At 45.4% G+C, this 19,930-nt stretch overlaps 1 protein-coding gene across 1 annotated transcript in view; it reads right to left on the bottom strand.

The window, feature by feature from the left end:
* ENPP6 (ectonucleotide pyrophosphatase/phosphodiesterase 6) overlaps nucleotides 1-19,930 on the bottom strand; it is a gene marked incomplete at its 5' end in the record, with an annotated part of 31,838 nt that extends 11,908 nt beyond the window's left edge. The window contains 3 exons of the mRNA XM_009330722.1: nucleotides 2,342-2,453; nucleotides 8,684-8,863; nucleotides 19,783-19,930. Coding sequence (XP_009328997.1) covers nucleotides 2,342-2,453; nucleotides 8,684-8,863; nucleotides 19,783-19,930 — 440 coding nt within the window. The remainder of the gene's footprint in view (nucleotides 1-2,341; nucleotides 2,454-8,683; nucleotides 8,864-19,782) is intronic.

Here is a 19,930-nt window from a genome sequence, read left to right as displayed (position 1 = left end):
AACCATGCCACAATAAAGGGCTTACTCTCTCTACCCTGAAGTCCCTGTAAGGTTTGCTAATGGTGGGAGCATAAGTGCAGTTCCTTAACCACTAATACCTGCCATTAGGGCAACTGAGCATGGCACTGCTCCAGGCGACAGGCTGCCCTTGCCACAGGCTGTTTTCTCACATATAGCTAGTGCCAGCCTCAGCTTAATGGGCGTTTTCAATTAGTTGGGGTGTGGCAAGGAAACAGGCTGGATTTGCCAGCCTTTGAACAGCTTCAAGAGCCAGAAGTTCTTGCAAAAGATGTGGATGATGATAAATTGCAGCTCAAGACTCTTTCTACTCAGAGATGCTAACTCCTGCTAAATGAGTACGCCTACGACAAAGGCATTTCAGAGGCTTTACTGCTTATGGGCTGGCCCAGCAGCACTAAAAATTGTTTGCTAAATTTTAAAGGACTAAACAAAGAGGATGAATGAGAGAAAGGATAAGGAAAACCTACCTGATTTTTAATCTGTTCATTCTCTACCCTCCTTTCTTACTGTAAGTCCCTGCAGTATTTACACCCACAACTTATTATTAATTCTATTGACGATCGTTCCTTTTTCCTCTTTCCTGCCTTGCTGCAGACAGGGCACTTAGTTTAAAGAAAAGGAACCCAGGCAGAAATTCAAGAGGGGTGGTGTGTAAATGGCCACCAGAGACTGGACCTCCCGCAGCTCCGGGATGATCTGTAGGATTTGGGCTCTTTAGCAGGCTGTAGGTGGTGTTTACGGCAGACATTGTGGTGGCAGGGATTTGCTCTTTTCTTGAAATCACCAGCTTTCACCTCTTGCGAGCTGCCCCACCGACACCGTTGTGTCCCTGCCCTTTTCTTCTCTTCCACCAAAGGCAGCAGCAAGCAGCCTTGTGACTCGGGGTGAATTAGCTATTGAAACGTTTTCAATGGGCTCCAGCTACCCAAAAGACCAGCTTGAAGGGCTGGAGCTTTTAACAGTTTGTGCCTTGCTTTTAATCACTTTCACAATTACAAAGCTGCAAACGGTCCTGAGCAGCCTTATGCACCTTGCTTCATAGAAACCAGGCAGGAAGCTTCAAGCGTATCTTGACCCATCCTCAAATGATACCCAACCAAAAAGCTTTCTGTGGTAATTCTGAGTTTCCACAAGAAGTCAGAGCTGGTGTCTGTATTCAGTTTTCCATTCCCTTTGTCATTCACTGAATTAAAAGTGTCACAGAAGCTCCAGAAGGCCTCCTATGGCACATATGACCTCCTCATGTCACATGCAGATAGCTTTCTTAAAATCTAAGCTAAATAATTTCAGGATCAAATGTCTCACATATTCTGAGACAGCGTCTCTCTAAGCCCCATGCTGTAAACGACACTGTGATTTGTGAGCATCTGCGCAGCAGGACCCAGTGTGCAACTGGGAGCAACATCTCCAGCAGCACTCACAATTTTGGAGCCTTTATTTCAAGGACAATCGACACTCAGCATCTGAATACGAAACTTTTCAGATTCAAATCGCTATCGCAGTTTGCAAGTAGTAAAGTAGAAGTGTATCATAAGATTGGATGAATTATGGAACCAACAAGGTTTTAAAAGAGGAGGCTTAGTTATAGCTAAGGTAAGGCATTGGCTCCACACGTGGCGGTGCAATCTTCCCTGATTTTACAGCCTATGTCGAATTGTCCCTTGTTAATGTTTGGATGAGAGATGGTGGAACTCTGGGTGGAAAGCTGGGTGTGGAGCATACGTTTTTCCTAGGAGTTGCCTGAGAGATATATTCCCATCATTTCCATCAGTTGGGCTAGATGATCGTTGTAAGTCCCTTCCAAGTGAACTATTCTGTTCTATTCTGTTCTATACTCGTATTTGCACAAAATGAATGCCTGCTCCAAAATCCTTGTGCCTGAGATGTTCTAAAATGCAGAAAGAGCCAAAGCATTGGTCTCGTAAACAAGTGACCAGAGCTGAATTTCAGAATTTCCAAATTCCCAGGAGCTCTCCCTAAATCCAAACATTTCAAAGTCTGAAATGTTTGCAGGTCAGTGAACAGATACTCACAGACTGATCTTGAAGTTGTCAGCAAATTAAAAATAGTAAGTCAGGATGTCTCCTCTGTGTTGTAGCCTACACATGAAAAGAGGAGCACATCTTTCCCTCCGATCTTAATGTAAGGGCCTATTTCTGTTATGAGCCTGTTTCTATGACAGTAGTATAAAGTAGTCTCGGCTCCCATCTTCCTATCTGGGAGCCAATCCTGAATATCTCCCTAGAGCACGGCTGACAGTAAACCCAAATACTCGTCCCTGAGAGAGGAAACCCCACACTGCAGAAGTCTAGTGACGTACCGCAAAGACTCGAGAGCATCGCTGATGGCATCCGCAAAGTTTTTGTCTGTTGGGACGCTGAAGTACTCGCGGCAATAACTTGGTCTGACTCCAAGGATTTCGACCTCACAACCTACGAGCAAAAAATGTGGTAAGCTCTGCTGTTTCACCTTGACCACAGACCCCACACCGTGGGGTCCAAGTTCAGGTTTGTAAATTCCCTGTGGCATTACTTACCTTACACCTTCCCTGCAGGAAACCTTGTGGTTGGGAAGGGAAAAGGGGAGAGAGGCTGGTTTGACGAGCGCTTGTAGCAAACTGTACATTGGATCCTTTTATTTCCCTCTCTAAAAGGAAGGTCTCTGTGTGACCTTGCCACAATAAAACTCTTGATTCCCTCACGGCAGATGGTTTCCACCTAAATCGCTAGCTTGTTTTAATTTTAACTACTGCGGCCACATAGCCTCAGTTCCAGGCTTCCAACATAATAGATTTAGATATTGTTCCCTGAAAGTTCAGCAAATACTTTCCAGTTAGACACGCTGTATCTTACGTCGTAATATCCTCTATAAACCATATTTTATTATGTGATACTGGCACTCCACTATTAAATCTGTTTCCCAGGAGGTCTTATTAAAACAGTATAAACCAATTAATTCTCTTGGTAACTTGCAGCCTTCCTTGCAAAATACAGTCTGTTCTGTGGCCCAGAAATTTATGGCAACAAATCCTACAGGAGAACATGGCCCTGAACACACAAAACATGTTTTTGTGGGGTTTTTTTGCCCTTTTGCTCTCTGGTTACTATGCTGCTGAATAACATTAATATTTAAAAGAAGTGTGCTTTCGGAAACACTGGATTCATGCAAATTATCTTTCGAGAGCCCCAGAGTCCTCCCATCACAGTTAGGCATTTTCTGGTGTATTCCTGGGGCATAAGGGGAAAAAAAAAAGAGAGCTTTTGCAAAATGGCCTCTGTATACAGCAATACAGCCAAGTCAAAAAGGCCACTCTAAGCCATAGCCTGAATCTGCCTACATTTGGGTCCCTTTGCTTCTCCTTTGGGATGAAAGGAATAGGCATTAAGGACTGTCGTAAGTTGACTCATTGCCTGGGGGAGAAGAAGGTTGCACAGGAGGTGTAAGTACAGAGAGGGCACTAGAGCAAGCAGAGCTACTTTCAGAGATGATTTACAGCGGTTTGCTTACTGGGACACTCAGTAAAGAGAATTTGTCAGTGTCTTGCATCTCAGCCCGCGTGAGCTCACATCGCTGAGGTGCAGTACTGGGACACCGGGAAAAGCACACCGCTTGCAGGCTAAGCTGGCTAAGAGACTTCTGATAGAGACTTCTCAGGAGTACCATGAAAGGTTAGAAAAACTTAAATATTTAAGCCTAGGAAATTTTAGAAAATCTTCACTGATTTGCAGAAAGCCAGATAAGTCAGATGTAGGTTACCTTTTCCAAAAGTTAAAGAGCCCTAGCACACATGACAGATGCAGTCTTTTCACCCAGTGGTCCATGGTAGCATCTCCCAGGTCTCCACATTCTTTGTGTGTTTCAAGGGACCCCATCTATTATGATTAATCGTTTGTAAGAATTAATTATTTGCAATAATAAACAGAAAATGTAGTCAACTAATTCACTTTTCTGTAAAAACATATTTACATAATTTTGAACCTCTAGCTAATATTTGTTTTGATAAAAATTGTGGGAGTGTGTGATGGTGCTCACTTTTTGTTCTTCCCCTGTTGCCCCAAGCTTATATGACTTAATCCTCCCCTTTCTGCATGGAGATACTTTAGTGTTTATCTCTCCACCACGAAAGTAATCTGCAACCTGGATGAACAGCCTGCCAACTACTTGAGAAGAACTGACTCTCCATACCGTCCCACAGTAAAACTTCTATACACCTGTACACAGCACCTTCAAGAAATTACATTGTGCAACAGAGACAGGTCCCAGCTGCTACGTACCCAAATCATCAAAAAAATGTGTTCCATGAATGACCTGAAGTCATCTCCAGGAAGCAGGAGCCCTTGCCCCCTGCCCTGAGGGCGTGCAGCTTCAGTCTTTTCCATGATGTCCTGGGTGCTACCAGCAGCAATACACGGGCTTTCGGCTACCTCGGGTACTAGAGGTGATGCAGTAGTCCTCTGTGGGCTTTGCTAGTATTTCAGGACTGAACTGGAACTTCAGAGCCAATTTCTCCTTTGACACTTGAGTCTGGGAAAAGATTGGCTCCAAAGCCAGGCAAGAAGTTAAGGATGTGTTTGGAAACATGTTGGAAATGCCTAGTATTTTAGTTCAGGTGGATGATTGCTCATAGCCAATGACTAATACGATGATTTTGCCTCTTTTTTCCTCTTCAGATACTGACATCAGATTATAATTTTCTCAGATAACGTTCCTCAGAATTACTCACGAGATAATTTTAACTGGAAGAATTAACCTCTTGGGGATATGGGATATTTTAGTTGCTCAGATATCTTTGCTATTTCTAGACTGCCAGATGATGAGCATGACATAAAAAACTACAGAGGCAACAGCAATTAGAAATCTTTTTGGCCACTAAATATTGGTCTTCAAGTGTGCAGTTCATTGGCAGTAACCCTGAAAATTCATGCTGCTTAGATACCAAGAGCTTCCTTTTTCTTTTTTTTTTTTAGCCTCTGTGATGAACAGAACTTAAAATTGGATTTTTGATGTTAAGGCTTGTTACAATTCCAAAATACTGGCCATGAAGACCCTTTAATATTTAAATTTCATTTTGGTAGAGGCCAGGACAGATGGTAAATTTTCTCATTTAAATATTATGGGAAAGGAAATTTAAGGAGATTTGGAGCCAGACAAAGGGAATGTTAAGTTTTTCTTGGTTGAACTACAAATGGATGAGCTGTATTTACTAAGATGTAATGTTAGATACCTTTCTGCACAGTTTTGTATGACGCTAAACCTTTATTTAAAAACCTGAACTACTGGAGCAGGAATAAGGACTTCTTTCACAGTGATAATATAGGCTCCTCTTTATCTGTCTAACATGGAAACCTGAACCTCTGCCAGCTTTAAATTGCCTTTCTAAATATTGATTTAACAGTCGGACACTTCATGTCATAACAGAAGGTTTTGAAAACTTTCCAGACTAGCTCCATGGTCAGGTAAATGTTGTGTTTAAATGGCAAAAAGTTGGGTTTAGAGTCTTTTTTTTCCCCTTTCTCTCAGTTCAGTGTTTAGAAAAGATGTCACTGCACTTCAGCTGAAGCAGTTGCATAGGCTGCTGGAAGATGAAGGAGTTTGAGGGTCTGGGGTGACATCACCCACCGGGCTGGTCATGAGGAGTGCTATAAAGCTTTGACTTTGGTGGTACCACCACGATGCACTCACACTCCTCTGGGGTCTCTCCATCCGCTGGAGCGGCAGTGCTTCAGACAGGCGACCTGGGCGTGAGGCTACACATTTCACCCCACATACGGTGTTAGCTGTTGTGTTCTATTTAGCAATCAAACAGTCAGAGGATACATGACTTTTTCCCCAGGAATTCTTGAAGAGCAGAAACTGCCTAATAAACACCATGAAGAAAGGAGAAAAATGTTCCTACAAGCCAAGTGCTTATATTTTGGCAGAAGCGGTGGTTGGGACTCCTGGCGCGCTGGTATTTTGGCTCCTCTGCTTCTAGAGGCAGGAGAGCCCAGATGAATTCTGCCCATGAGTTGTCTTTGCTGTGTTTATGTTGGGCTCACAGATAATGCTGTGAAGGATGGGTGTTCGTATCCGACAGCCCTCCTGCTCTGTGTCCCTCTTCGCTGGGGTCTGGATTTTCTTCCTTTAAGCACTGACTACGCATGAGAGAGGAACACAGGGAAGAATACCAAGCGGCAGATTTTGGGTTCAGACTTTGCAAAGCTTGGAACTGGCTCTGAGGAGGAAATGGCAGTGGTGTAAGTTAACCCTGGGAATTAGCTTGCTGGCATTCGCAATGCGTTTCTGCTACGTTTGATCAGTCTCATTTGTCTTCACTGCTGGCTAGAGAGAAAATAGCATCTTCCAGAACAAAGTGTGATGAATTTGGCTGAACATTGCTGTTCCTATTAGCAGTTTCCCAAACTTTTCCTGTTCGGATCTTTATCAGATTTGCAAGATTCATTACTAAGCAGCAGTATATCCTCAGGCTGGAAAGTTAATCACTAATAGCAGATCATACTCAGTGCAAACGTCTGTGGGACCTTCACCCACCTTGGTTATTAAACCCTTATTTTTTCTTTCATTTTGTTTGGCATCGCTCCCCAGTCAAACACCCTTTAAAGAATTAAAGCTTTAAAATAATAAATCTAGAAGTAAGGATTACACCCTTACTATGGAACTAGAAAACAGTTCAAAAAAATCATATAGGGAAAATGTAATAAATACTATTGCATTTAGGGTGACTTCTGTTTACTCCAGTTACACCTGGAGTCCTACTGCAGCCCAACTGTCCTGTGTTTTCGTTCAATAGTTCTACATTTCACCCCGCTTCCTGCCCTGTGCCTGACCCTGTATGGCCGATGTGTCCTCTGAGACCATGAACACCCTTAAAATAAGCATGTGCTTAAGCGTTTGCTGAACTGAGGCACTGATGACTGCCAAAGGTCGTCTGTCACAGATAAATAATTAATGACAGACAGATGTATACGTCACAGTCCACGGCTCAAATACCAGATCCACGCAAAAAATTCCCCCTCTGTGTTGTAAGAATGCATACACTTGGCAGCATAAGGACTGGGAAAAGGGAGGCTCTGTCATTCCTTGCAATTTTCCACTGGAAATAATGGACAGATAAGTGCGAAGGGTATACATATGTATACAGGGATACATACGTATACACTCTCCTTCCTGGGAGACACTGCTCAAAGGGCAACATGAAAGAGCTAGGTAAAATCCAAAGGCATTTAATGGAAAGTGATACTGTTCTTTTGGATTTCAGTAGCTCTCTGTAGACTGTTACATCTGCTCAGTACATAATTATACCTGTTCAGTGCAGTTACATTAGACGTTAAAAATGAATAGTCTATAGAAATAGGTCTTTGTAAATCTTTAGAATTTCTACATTCTTGTATAATTTCTATATGCTCCTATTTGCATTGCTGTTAGGTCACTCGGGTGATCTCCAATAAGAAGTTTTTTTTTGAGGGCTGATCCAAACCATTATATCTAGTCTGCAATTCCAGTCCCTCGGAGGGCCTTTGAGTCCATAAGGCAATAGTGTCACCCTCAGTTCTTTCTGCTCTTCAGTACTGTAGAAAGACTCTGGATGGCTTTTCAATGTTTTTCGTCTTGGTTTGCTCTTTCTTCCCTCTCCTGAGAACTGTGGCCTTTTTTCTGGGACGCCATTAGCCACATTGCATGGAAAGACCGTGACCAGGCACACGTGCGTTGGGATGCAGAAGACAAGCTGGCCGGGAGCCCGCAGCATGAGTCAGCTGCTGCCGCCCTACCCACTGGCACTGGCTGTATTCAGTACAGCTCTTCTAACATGTGGTCCTTCAGCCTGCAGTTACACATATGAGGATATTTGCATACTGCTTAGGTAGCAGAGTTAAAAGGTCAAAAAGTTGAGAAGCTGGGTACCTTGCAAGGGATTTGGTCTGGCTGCACAGCTGGAACATTTATTTCCATGTGGGTCCCTAAATGGACAGCCTAAGGGTATACTCCTATTTGTTAAAAAAGACTCATTATTATACATCCCTAGTGATTTCAGTGGTCCAATATCCAACAAATGAGGAACGGAAAGGCCAAGTCCCTCCAGATGAATGGCTCAGACTCAGAGCAACTGGGACCTCAGCTGAGTTAATGATGAAGGAGGACAAGAGTGCTCACTCCAGCTCACCAAAGGATGTTTTGCTTTCAGCTGGATTTTGCTGTCCCCACAGAGTAGATCGTCTTCAGCTCTCAGCTACTAATTTCCAGGTTAAAACCAAACAAGCATTGGGGGAGGATGGTTACTGTTTAACTTTGATCAGTGACATGCTCTACCGTGTTGCTCCGTGAACCAGCCATGGAGCACCCATTCAGCACAGCAGAAGCTACAGGTGGGCAAGAGGAAGGAGCAGTTGGTGGAGGAGGGGATGCTCTGCAAGCCAGCGCCCCCCCGAAGGTAACGTTTGGTGGAAAGATGCCTTCAGTGACACTTCAGTCTTTTCCTTTCTAAGCATATGCAAATTATCATGGCCTAAGAAAAGATGATAATTCATTTCTATGAGTGGTTAGCAAAGCACTCATAATTCTTGTCTGTATTTCAGAACTGTATTAAAGAGCCATCCTACAGCATATGGAGTGCTTAGATGTAAAGATACACCGTTAAGATGGTAGCAATTTTTGACATACTAACCTGGCCAGTAGTACATGGAAACGTTCTTTTTTTCTTTCATCATTGTGACCCACAAAGGCTCCGATCCATTCCACCAGAGAGGCAGCAGGCTTTCTTTAGTCACACCAATGTCAAAAGATACATTTGTCTTTTGGTCCCACATGTAGTTTCCAATCATCTGATGGACCTCACAGTGGCGACCTTTGGGGGTGGAGAAAAAAAACAGCACAATCAGATTGGTGTTCTCCAGCAGAAGGATGCCACCAGCACCACCACTGCTACCACTGGATCATCCAGAAAATCAGCTGAAAAGCCCTGGTTTGGACTCAGGGACCTCTTACCTTGCAACCACTCATAAGATCTTTTTGACTCTGTTACCTTTCATTGAGGTCTCCTAGGTAGCTCTCTATAGCCCCCAGTTCAGCCACCTAAAAGTTAGTTGCTGAAGCTTGTCAGCCACCTGTGTTCCCTTCACAGTCAATGGAGGAGAAGAGGCACCTCTAGAAAGCAATTCATGTGATCCTAAGATAGGCGTCTAAGGTATCTGGGAGGAGTTATCCTCTGGAGGTGCATGTTGCTCTCTGTTAATTGTAGACAAAGAGCACATCATTCGCTTAGCTTCAGACAGCCAACTTTTAGACAGCTGAGGCCAGAAGAAACAAATCCCGCACCCCGTGGCCTGCTTAACGTGCCATACCCAGTCCACACACACAAACCACGGCAGCGGCAGCCCGCGCGGGTGCCACATGTTTGGCTGACGCCTGGCTCCTTCCACACACGCAACATCTGCCAAGCCTGAGGCCATTATAAGGTACCCACCAGCACACAGACCCAGAGGGCTGCGGGAAGCAGTCTGTGAACGGGAAGGGATAAAAGCACGATCTGGAAACATAGAATAAAGTTTGGGAAACTCGCTTTTCCCCTCTCCTTTATCCATAAGGCACATTGTTTTTCCGCAAACAAGCAAAAACTAGGCTAAAGCCTTTATATATTACTTTTTTTTGCTGTTATTGTTAGGTTGTTTTTTTTTTAAATGAACACGCTTTGTTCTTGGTTGTGGGGACAGCAATCATTTCATCAGACATTTTCAGCCCTCTTACTGCATCTTGGGGGCCCTTGGGCAACTTTATATTACAAGAAACTAGTATATAATAGCCAAGAGATGTCTTCCACTTCTTGTCATTGTCAGAAGAGAAGACAGGGTATTTTAAGAGTTAATCTGCAGGTGAATTAACAAAAATGGGAAAAGAAATGTTGAAGATTAAGTTGTACCGGGAGTTCACGATTTCCGTGACTTAAAAAGCAGCGACTGATGCATGTGTGAGACAGTGTCATCATTAGCTGGTGAGTCACGATATTGCAAGGATCCAGATAACAGGCTTTAATTATTGTGAGACTGAGCGTGGTGATCAGAACTGAAATAACCTTGGTATGCTTGTTTTGAAAAGGCATCATTTTGAGCAGAGGACTCTGTATACTTTGGGTACATGTGACCTTGAAATGGATTTCGAACTCTCCTTCCCTACTACGAAGTATTTCAATTATGCAAAACATTTCCTCCTCCTCCTCCTCCCCAGCAGAGAAAAGCAGTCCCAATTTGTGGCAGTCACTATTCACTATATTAAACCAAACAGGTTTACTATAGGAAAACTGGTGGATTGGATGGGCAGTAATCTGTCCTCCTTAGGCTGCCAAGTGCTTTCTTCTCTGTAAGTCTAAAAAGAGTTAGAAGGAAGCCTCTATAGTGCACCAGAAACGCAGCCTTTCTACTTAGAGGACAACCCCATCTCTTCAGCTTCTTGAAGTCCACGTACTCCTGAGCATGTATCAACCTGCTAAACTTCCATCAGGCAACTGGTGCCACCCTAGGAAACCTGCAGGTGGGTGCTGAAGCTGTTAGGTCATGTATGTGTATGATGTACAGTGTAGTCTTCATACAGAAACAATGAGCTCCAGCTGCTGATGATGTGAGCTCCCCGCAGGATTTAAGGTCTGCTGTCAGTTTGCCCACCTCTTTAAGGAACAGAACAGAGATTGTAGCATTGTTGAGAAGTTTAATTAACTGTGTGCACTAATACAGAGGACAGTATTCTTCTGATCACCACATCAGACAAGTTCATTCTTCCATGGACTCCACCTCTCTTTTTTATATTGAAAAAGAGGCCTGGAAGACTATAACGCATCAATTTTCATTGCAGACATCCCTGGTTCACAGGGACAGAAGGGAACATTAGATGCGCAGACAGACCAAAAGACATGACCATTTAATGCTGCCTGGAGCCATTCATGTCTGCTTGCCTGAAGCCTGTGTCCCAGAAAGACCCTGAACCTCCTTGGAAGACATCAATACCCATCTAATCAATCTCTTCCTTGGGTTGCTCATCCCAATATTTATCAGTAAACACTGTTCAAAAAGTATGCCTGGTCTCTAATTTTATTTTTGACCTTTGTTAATCTTCAACCATGGCTATTCTGTGCCTCGCTCACTAGATTAAAAAGCCCTGTGATAGCTGGCATTTCTCCCCCTCAGAGACACTCATACACAGAATTAAGGTCACTTCTCAAATTTCTTTTGAGTCACCTGTACAACCCAAGTTCTTTACATCCCCTGTTATAAGTTATTTTCTCCATCCTGAGAAAATGACCTTTGGTGATCTCCTTTTTAATGATTATCAAAATAACAACATGGCATTAGAAAGTCACCATAACACGCTGAATTTATTACTGCTTCCATTACTGCAGCTTTCCTCTGTAGTCAAACATTATCTTAAGAGTTACAGAAGTAGAAACAGCGCAAAAAGCAATTTCAGCATACAGTTGTCATTAGTTAAACTCACTGCAATTGTAGTAGAAAGCACCCCTTCCTCAAGAAACAGAGGAAAACAAAGAGGGTATAGTTCCCAGGAATATGATAACTGCTGTATCCCTCTGGAAGAGAGCCAGCAAAAGCATTTGCAAGTCTGTGTGCTACAGCTTACTTGGACACTACACTTCTTACAGCATTGGCTTTGTCTAAAGCACATTCCCATGTCTCCAGGCACTTTTGTCAGCATTCAAATGAATCTATGCAAAACAAAGATGAAATTAAAAAAACCCCAACAAAACATGCAGCCACTTGGCCACCCACAACAACAGCACAGTAACGCTGAGCACTGTGCGCCCTACACTGACTGTATGTGAGATCTGGAAACCAGAGCATGTGCTCCTGTAGCATTTGCTACAGGAATGACCTATTCTTTCTTTGGTGGTCTTTTCCTGACTGCAGGGACAGTGTGTAGGATCACCAGTAGGCACGATATATCGTACAGGGACCACCTGCGTCTAAATCTACAAGAGAAAACGCTCTTCTGAGACGCTCAATGATCTTTTTTTTATGAGAGGCAGCGTGTGGCAGATGCGCAATGTTATACCTGGTGCATCGGGCAACAAAACAGTTAAACCATCTCTGCACTGAGCAAATCAGATTTACCAGAGAACCCATGGTGTGTATATCAGCCAAGGCAGCAAAGGTGCCATAATCTGTACCCACGTGGTATCCACCTGATGACGAACATAAGCACATGCATTTAGCTAAATGTACTGTACTACGTAATATTATATGCATGCCTTGCTGCTATGTTGAGATCTTTCCTCCCATGTCTCACCATGATGTCCCCACTCCCCGGGAAGTTACAAGAGCCAGGAGTGCAGATGCAAGCACAGGCTGCCGTGGGGCTACATAGGCTGGGGAAGAGCTAAGTTCCTCCACGCAAACAGCTGCACACACATAAGGTAGGTTTTAACAGCTGAAGTGAGACATGCAGTTCCCTTTCTCCCCTTCTTTCCCTCCCCACACTGTTTTTCCTCCACTAATCCCTTGCTTGGAGAGTCACCTAAATGCTGACCCAGACCTGCTCATTTATCAGCTCCTCACCCCACTTCCAACCCCCCTGGAGACCTGCTGGATGACTTGCCCTAGGAAATACTCTGCTCATGCTGCCTGCCGTGAGGAGGAAGAGAGCAGGACTTTAAAGTCACAAGCGCCGTATTCCCGCTCCAGAGCAGATATCGTGGTGCTGCCATCCCCAAGGACTGAGTCCAGCCTGCTGTGAGCAAAGCATCCTGAAGGGCCCAGCTCTGCCCACTTTGATATATGCCCTGCTCTGCTCTTCCCCTGCTGGGTCTCATCTGCCCTGCTTTGAAAAGAAAGACCTCAGGGAAAAAACAAAACCCGTGTGCTAGAAGACCAGGGCTCATGAGAAGTCATGAGGGGGGGGGGAGGGGGTGGAGCACGGGAAGCTCTGGTCTGGGCAAAGCGGCCCTGCCATCTGCAGGCCCCCAAGCAAAAACAGTACCTGCAAGATGTGCACAATTTATGTTCCCAGAAGAGCTTGCTGGCAACGTCTTTCCAATTTTTTATGACCTCCAATACCAGACAGATCCGAAGCAGAAACACCTTAGCCTACGTCAGGCGAGACTTTGCAATCCAAGTAGGATCACATGAAAAGGCACAGAAAAATCTCTGCTATACACAGCATTTTTTTTTTCCTGAAGGGGATTCATGTAGTAAGAGCGTGAAACTCTTAATTCAATGCTTGCATAATGGGGCCGGGCCTGGGGTGCACACAAATTGCTTCCAAAGCATCCAACTTAGGTTTTGGATGCTTGCTTGCGTGGGAAGGCAGGTCTTGCGGCCCTAGAGAGCAGGTGCTCCGAGCTGTCGGTTGATCTCCTGAATTGAATGGCAGCGGTGGGCTGAGGGACCACACTGGGACCCCTGACCACCCACAGCTGGGTACAGCTTGAGGGCACCGCAGCTCCAAGCACCATAGACAGCCTGAACAAAACGATGTGCAAAGCTGCTGCCTGCACCATTAGAGAGGGTAGGAGCCTCAGTCAGTTTTCTGTTCATCCGCTGCGACTTCAGCTCTGGGCAAAGAAATACCTTGATACGTGAATGTCCACTTACTGCTGCTAATAGCTGGTAGCAGGCATACTAGTTGTGAGCTGTGAGGTTGTAGCTAGTGAGAAGGAAGAAACTCTGTGCTTCGATTTGTGGCATACAAACTTGTGTTAGAGAAAACTTTCTGTTCTCCACTTCGAAAGTGTTTCCATTTTTTTAACTGGTAGAAAGCAAACACAGATTTTTACAACACTTTGTGTATGTGTGAAAGAGAAAAATCTTGGCACTTGGCATTGCAGCCTTCCTGCTGGTGGTGAGTAAACAAAGCGAGATGAAGAATATGAAAATGAAAAACCCTCCTGGTTCCCACTCTCTTCTCCAGCCTGTCCTTGCTAGGACAGTACCCCTTCTCTGCCAGTTAATAGTACTACCACAGACTTCGTGCTCTTTTGCTTCCCAACACACAATTTTAGAAACCGAAAGCTACTGAATCCAAGAAAAAGAAGAGACTATTTATTTAAAAACTGTATGTCACAAACAGAATCTTTTAAATCCTTGCTGCTGCTGGCATTTGTGGTGGTTAGAAGAGGAGCAAACAGAAAAAATCCTATTCCCTTGTCACTCATCATGCCCTTTGTCTCCTCCTGGCTTTTTTCTCAGCTTGGACAGTGAAGTTGAGATAGTTTCAGTTCATGTGTACTGATAATAAATTTCCCTGTTGTACTCCTATCCCTCCATTTTTTATGCCTCAGACAGGTATTGTTTATGTAGTTAAAAACTTGCTTAACTGCTAAACAGAAATTGTCAGCATCCTTTCCTGGACCAGTCTGGATACCGTTAACCAGGCAGCAGAAAAGAGGCATCTGCTAGAGCCATCACCAGATGGGGCTTCCTCTGGGTACTGAGTGGACGGAGAGTGGAGATGCTGTGCTGTAAACCAGGAGACCTCTCGCAGCAAACAATAAATGTACTAGTCCCTGTGCACATCAGCCAGACCCCAGGGGACTCCAGGGACAGGAGCCCAAAGGACATTTGCTCCCAGAAAGCGTGGAATAAATGGGGTGCGGCGTACGTCGAGAGTTGGTGTGCTTAGGGGAAAACAGAAGCAGACTGGCTATTTATCAGACCGCAGCATCATCCACCAAAGCCCCTCAGCAGTCAAGTATGCCAACACCAAGGGTGAGGGCTGGAGGAAGGATGGTAGAAGCAGAGGAGACGGGTGAAACCTTCAGTCTGGCAGAGCACACCTTGACTGTCACCCATCCCTGGGACCTCTGCCGTGTTGCCCCTCTCCCTCCTGCCGCGCAGGAGACAAGGCGATGGCACACGCAGGGCTGAGCCGCAGCGGCTGGGAAAACACCACACACACCCCCTGGATATTAGAGAAGCCTCAAACATGCTGTCGCTGAGCTACGGCAAGTGTGGGACAGCCCTGCAAAGACTACAGGCCTCACCTTGGGGTTCAGGAGACTTGAAACATCCTCTGTTCGACCTCCTCCTCCATCCCACAAGCTTCATGGGACCTCGCAGACTCTCTGCCAAGTATTTAAGATGAGGTCCTGTCCAAAGAGGGACATGGAGGCCCCTCACTGGCTCCTCTCCAAACAGTTCCCCACGCCCCCACCCACCTCTGCAAGCAGAGACTCCTTTCGCTTCCCATGGAGGCCAAGAGAAATATGGCTCTTGGATACGGGGCCACACAGCTGACCGGGCAGCTGGCGCATCCTCGCAGAAGACCTGCCAGAAAAGACCTCATTTATTGTTAGGATCTTGGAAAATAAATCCTCCCTGAGTTTCCAGCTCAGATGTGATACCGTCCACCCATGTTTATGCTGGTTGGGGCTGGAAAGTGAGGGGCCTCCGCATGCCCTGAGCTGGGAGGGGCTTCAGGGGAGCTGGGGTGCAAGGGGTGCCCCAGCAGTCCTCCAACGCCTGCAGGTTGGCAGGTGAGGGAGACACAAACTCCTCAGCGTGAGCTGCTTTTCTTGAGAGATATGGCACAAAGGGCTCTGAAGCAATAACTCGTGCTTGCAGCGGTTACGGGGAGACCTCAGACTTTCCATTTAGCTTGGCGTGAGAGCTCCCTTCAGAGCCAGGCCAAGGCAGGGAAAGGGAAATATTACAAGCTCCCTACAGGATAAAAACCTGAGGTGGCTTGTGGTCTTAATTCCTTTCTTTGCAAAACAAACAGCACATGGTGTGATTAAGTGAGCCTTTTGGGATACACGTATTTGGACTCCTTCTTCCCTCCCTTGCCAAGCCCACGTCAAGCCCCGCAAAGCTCTCTCAAACACACGTGAAAGTGTTTCCAGCTCCTTTTACCTAATTTGCCATTTTATGCTACGCCTTTCAGGTCAACAACTGCAATATCATAACTGGAGCATGGAGGGCTAGGACACCAGCTAGGATTCAGCCTAGCAGCTCAGAAAACAACACAACCACCCACGAACCAGTCTTTACGTCACTGTGGAAGCCAAAACTGAGAAACATGGCATGAATGAAGTTGTTAGAGAAGATTGCTTTTCAAAGAGTCAGATTTTAAGCCAGTACATTCTTGGGCTACCTTGCACACCACCAGATTTTTGTAACAAAACAACTTTGGTTGCATGTCAGCGAGATTCCTTTGCTCCAGCAGTGACTTGGCTGTTGTTTGGTGCTTCTTCAAGCAAGGTCATAGCAGGTCATGACGCCATGCCCTGGCTCACAGGGAGACTGGAGCTTCTCCCCGAGCTCTGAATCATTGGGTGACTTTACATGAAGAAGCCAAACCATTAGCATTCGTCTTGTTTCTATGCTCTGATTTTCTTTCTCATAATTGCTGTAGGAAGGGAAAAGACCTCTAGACAGGCCCCAGGCTTTGGGCTGAGGCTTTCTGTGTCACTCAGGGAAGCCCCAGCAAGTATCTTCTTATAGGTTAACAGCAGCTGCAGATTTAAGTAGGAGGGGGGCGCATGGAGAGCTCTGCCGTCGCCCTGCAGCACTGCGTGACCATGGGCAAGTCACCTCCCTCTGCTTCTCTTCCAAAATTTATCCGTTTTGTTTACCTAGGTTGGGCCCTATTCCTCCCACTGTATCTGTGCTTCACCTGGCACCTAGTCTCAGCAAAACAGGGTATGCTTCACATTAGCATACATTAGTTAGTTGTTTTTAGATACATGGCTCTTGGTCATCAGTTATGGTTGCATCTATTTGGTTATAGCTTTGAAAATCTCAGTAAATTTGCTATTTCTGATGAATATTAAATTCAGTTAAGCTGCCCTCTTGAAATAATCAGTAAAATATAATGACTAGAAGATCCTGCAGATAATCGGGCAGCTGTGCTGTGTGCTATTGCTTGCTAGGTGCCCGTTGCAGAGGAAAGCTACCTTCTGGCAGGGCCGATGGGTGCAGTTTGGCATCTGCACTGAGATGCGGTGGGGCAGATGCTGCTGACCTCCATAACCTCCGCCTGCAGGTCTGGGCAGGAGGAGGAGATGAGTTCACATTTGCAGGGACTGACCTGTCCCAACGGTGATGGTGTCTGAGGAGCAGAGTCCACTGTCCTCCTCCAAAGCCACTGAAATGAGGGAGAACTTCCCTCTGTAACAACTAAACCTCTCCGGAGTCATGAAGGTTGCATGGATGTGGGGTGAAGGGCAGTACGCAGAAAGGAGAGGCCTTGCTCACATGAATGGATAGAGGCAAGAGAGAAACACACCCCAACTGCAGCGTTTTCATGCACACGCTGTCCTAGACCTGGCAGCCATGTAGGCTCCTGAATGGATGTGGGGCCACGAGACCTTGTGAACGAGCAGAGAAAGAAGGGATGGGAGTGTTTATCTGAAAAAGTGGTGGGATATAATGAACAAGCCATGGGTGGGAATGTGCAGGTGGGGCTAGAAATTTCTTAAGCTGATTTAGCTGGAAAAAGCCAATATACTACGAAACCGCATTCACAAATGCTAAAATACGGCAATTTGGAGGTTAAAACGTGAGTTTCTTAACAGCTCATCAAGCAGCCGTGTAGGACAAGACATGAAGAATAGCTTGTCCTTGTAGTCCCTGATTTCCTAGAAGAAGCTGTGGTAACATTTAAGTCCCACACATCCCAGTTGCAAACGGAAGCAAAACCAGTTACAGTCATGTCCACCCCCACCGAGGAGATGCAAGACTGGTGAGATGCGATGTAAACCTTCCCACCCCTGTACAGCGGCAATGGGGAGACGGTAACTTGCCAGTCCCTAAGCAGGTCACTATGGCACGATGCTCATGTCACCCTGCCATGCTGCGTTTTTTCCAAAAGCTGTGCCAGCTTTGCGAATCGAATGTGCACAGACTGAACACAGCTAACGCTACGTCTGCCACGTGCCCCGCGCTCCTAACCCCACCATCACCTAAAACGTGACAACTGCTTTCTGTGGAGACTGCACCATGGCATCGGGGGCAAGAACAGTGCAACCATGGGATTTAACCTGCTGTCATGCCAAGACACAGCCACGGGGTCCACTAACACCCTGAGGGTTCAAGTGCAGTCTTTGATCTTCCTTTGGGCACGTTCATCACCTAAACTTGTCCTTGGTTGGTTCCTGACCTATTTAACACTGCTGTGACTCATGTGTTATGAAGGTGAATTGTTATTTGCAGTGAAGTTGTATTTGTATTGAGATCATCATCATGAAGGCCAGGAGATTTGCAAGAAGAGTTGAGTTTGGTATCACAGATTATCTCATTGCTTCAAGCTGGGGTGTAGAAACTCTGGTACCCTAAAAATGTGAAAAGTCTAGTAGTGGTGTTTCATCATATAAAACAAAACTCCTCCTTTGCGAGTACAAAATAGGATGTTTTCAAAACTCCTCGAAAGGCTGATTATAGACTTCACTCTACGCATACGCATTTAATAGGAGCGATGATTAAATGTGGTAAGGAGAGAAAGCAGTTGCTTTCCCTGTTCTCTTTAACAACTTCATCTGAAGGCTTTTTACACATGAAGCGTTAAGCCGGTTTGCCTACGTACACCTAAAGAACAAGGTCCACAGTGGAGTGACACCTCTATTTTCAGTCGTGACATTTGCTCTGCATTCATGCATTTGCACCAAGTCATGAAAAAAAACTGTGACGGTTTTGTACTCTTCTGTTCAGAGACGAGCAAGAGAAAGGCGTTCCTCTCCCAAGAGAGCGAGGAAGGGGTTAAGCGGTTTCAAAACAAGCTGGGCACAACTGATGTCAGATTTTTGTCTTACAATGGCATCTGTTCGCTTTCCCAGCAAGCAGTATGTGGACCGCTGGGCATTGTATTGTTCCGAGGACAGCAGAAGATACCACATATCTTTGGAGAGGACAAGATTTTCTCACTCCTCGTTAGCTGTAAGATCTTGTTTGTTAAGTAACTCTGGAGAAAGATGCAATCAGAAACTCCAGAAAAACTTTTCTGGTTTTTTGGGTTTTTTTTACTTAAATGTTGTTTCCAGGGTGTCTTTTTCTGATGTGAAGGGCTCAGCTGTACTCTGTGCACCTTTCTAGTGTCACTGTAATCATGTGTCACTCTGCTTAGATTAAAAGGAAATTAGCATCATGAAAATTATGACTATCCTCCCAATTTTCTGAAAGCCTCTCCTGGGCAGTCGGAAAAAGGGAAAGTGTAGGGGAGCAAAAGCGAAAATCCTTAATGTCTTTCTATTTGGCTATTCTAGATTATCTTACAGATACAAAGACTTAGGGCAATGTTAAGACAGGGATCTGTGAAAGCAGAAAGTCTGTTAAGTTTAAAAAGAAATTTAACACTGAAGTTGCCAAAACAGACCTGCTGACTGAAAATAAGTTCTTCTCTTAGCCACCCTCAGTTCACATGCCTTTTTATTAACTGGCAAGTCTGTGAGCAGGCTCCGTATTCGTTCTCCGTGCATTCCCCCCTCGTTTTTATGTTTCTATATGCAGCAGCCCCCATCAGTGCTCCCACCCGGGAGCCCTGGGCAGCTGTGCTGCAGCGGTGGCAGCAGACAGGGACACAGCAGCACCACAGGAGAGCAAAGGGGAACTTCAAAAATCAGCTCCAAGTGGCGTTTCCAAGTTCAGAGCAGGTTTCAGACAAGCAATACTGGGCTGTAATGCCTCAGCGCTTTTAAACTCCCAGCTGAAAGCACGACTTGTGCTATTTTTGCATCATCTTTGAAGGAAAAAGTCATGAGGAGCTGCCCTCCACTCCGGCACGGGGAGCTGGCAGCTCCAAGGAGCATCGCAGCACAGAAACGCAAGTACTCACCCGTCATCAGCGTGTAGTAATTTGGGTAGGAGAGGCTGGGGAAGTCTGGAGTGATGTAATCCACCTTCACCCCCATGTTCACAATCTCCCGAAAGCCCGGCAGACCCTCCAGCTCGCTGTCGTCGATGTAGTCGAAGCGAAAGCCATC

This window comes from Pygoscelis adeliae, unplaced genomic scaffold (assembly GCF_000699105.1).
Source record: "Pygoscelis adeliae isolate BGI_AS28 unplaced genomic scaffold, ASM69910v1 Scaffold167, whole genome shotgun sequence".
In the NCBI taxonomy this organism is placed as follows: Eukaryota; Metazoa; Chordata; class Aves; order Sphenisciformes; family Spheniscidae; genus Pygoscelis; species Pygoscelis adeliae.
This window is presented reverse-complemented; position numbering and strand designations above follow the sequence as displayed.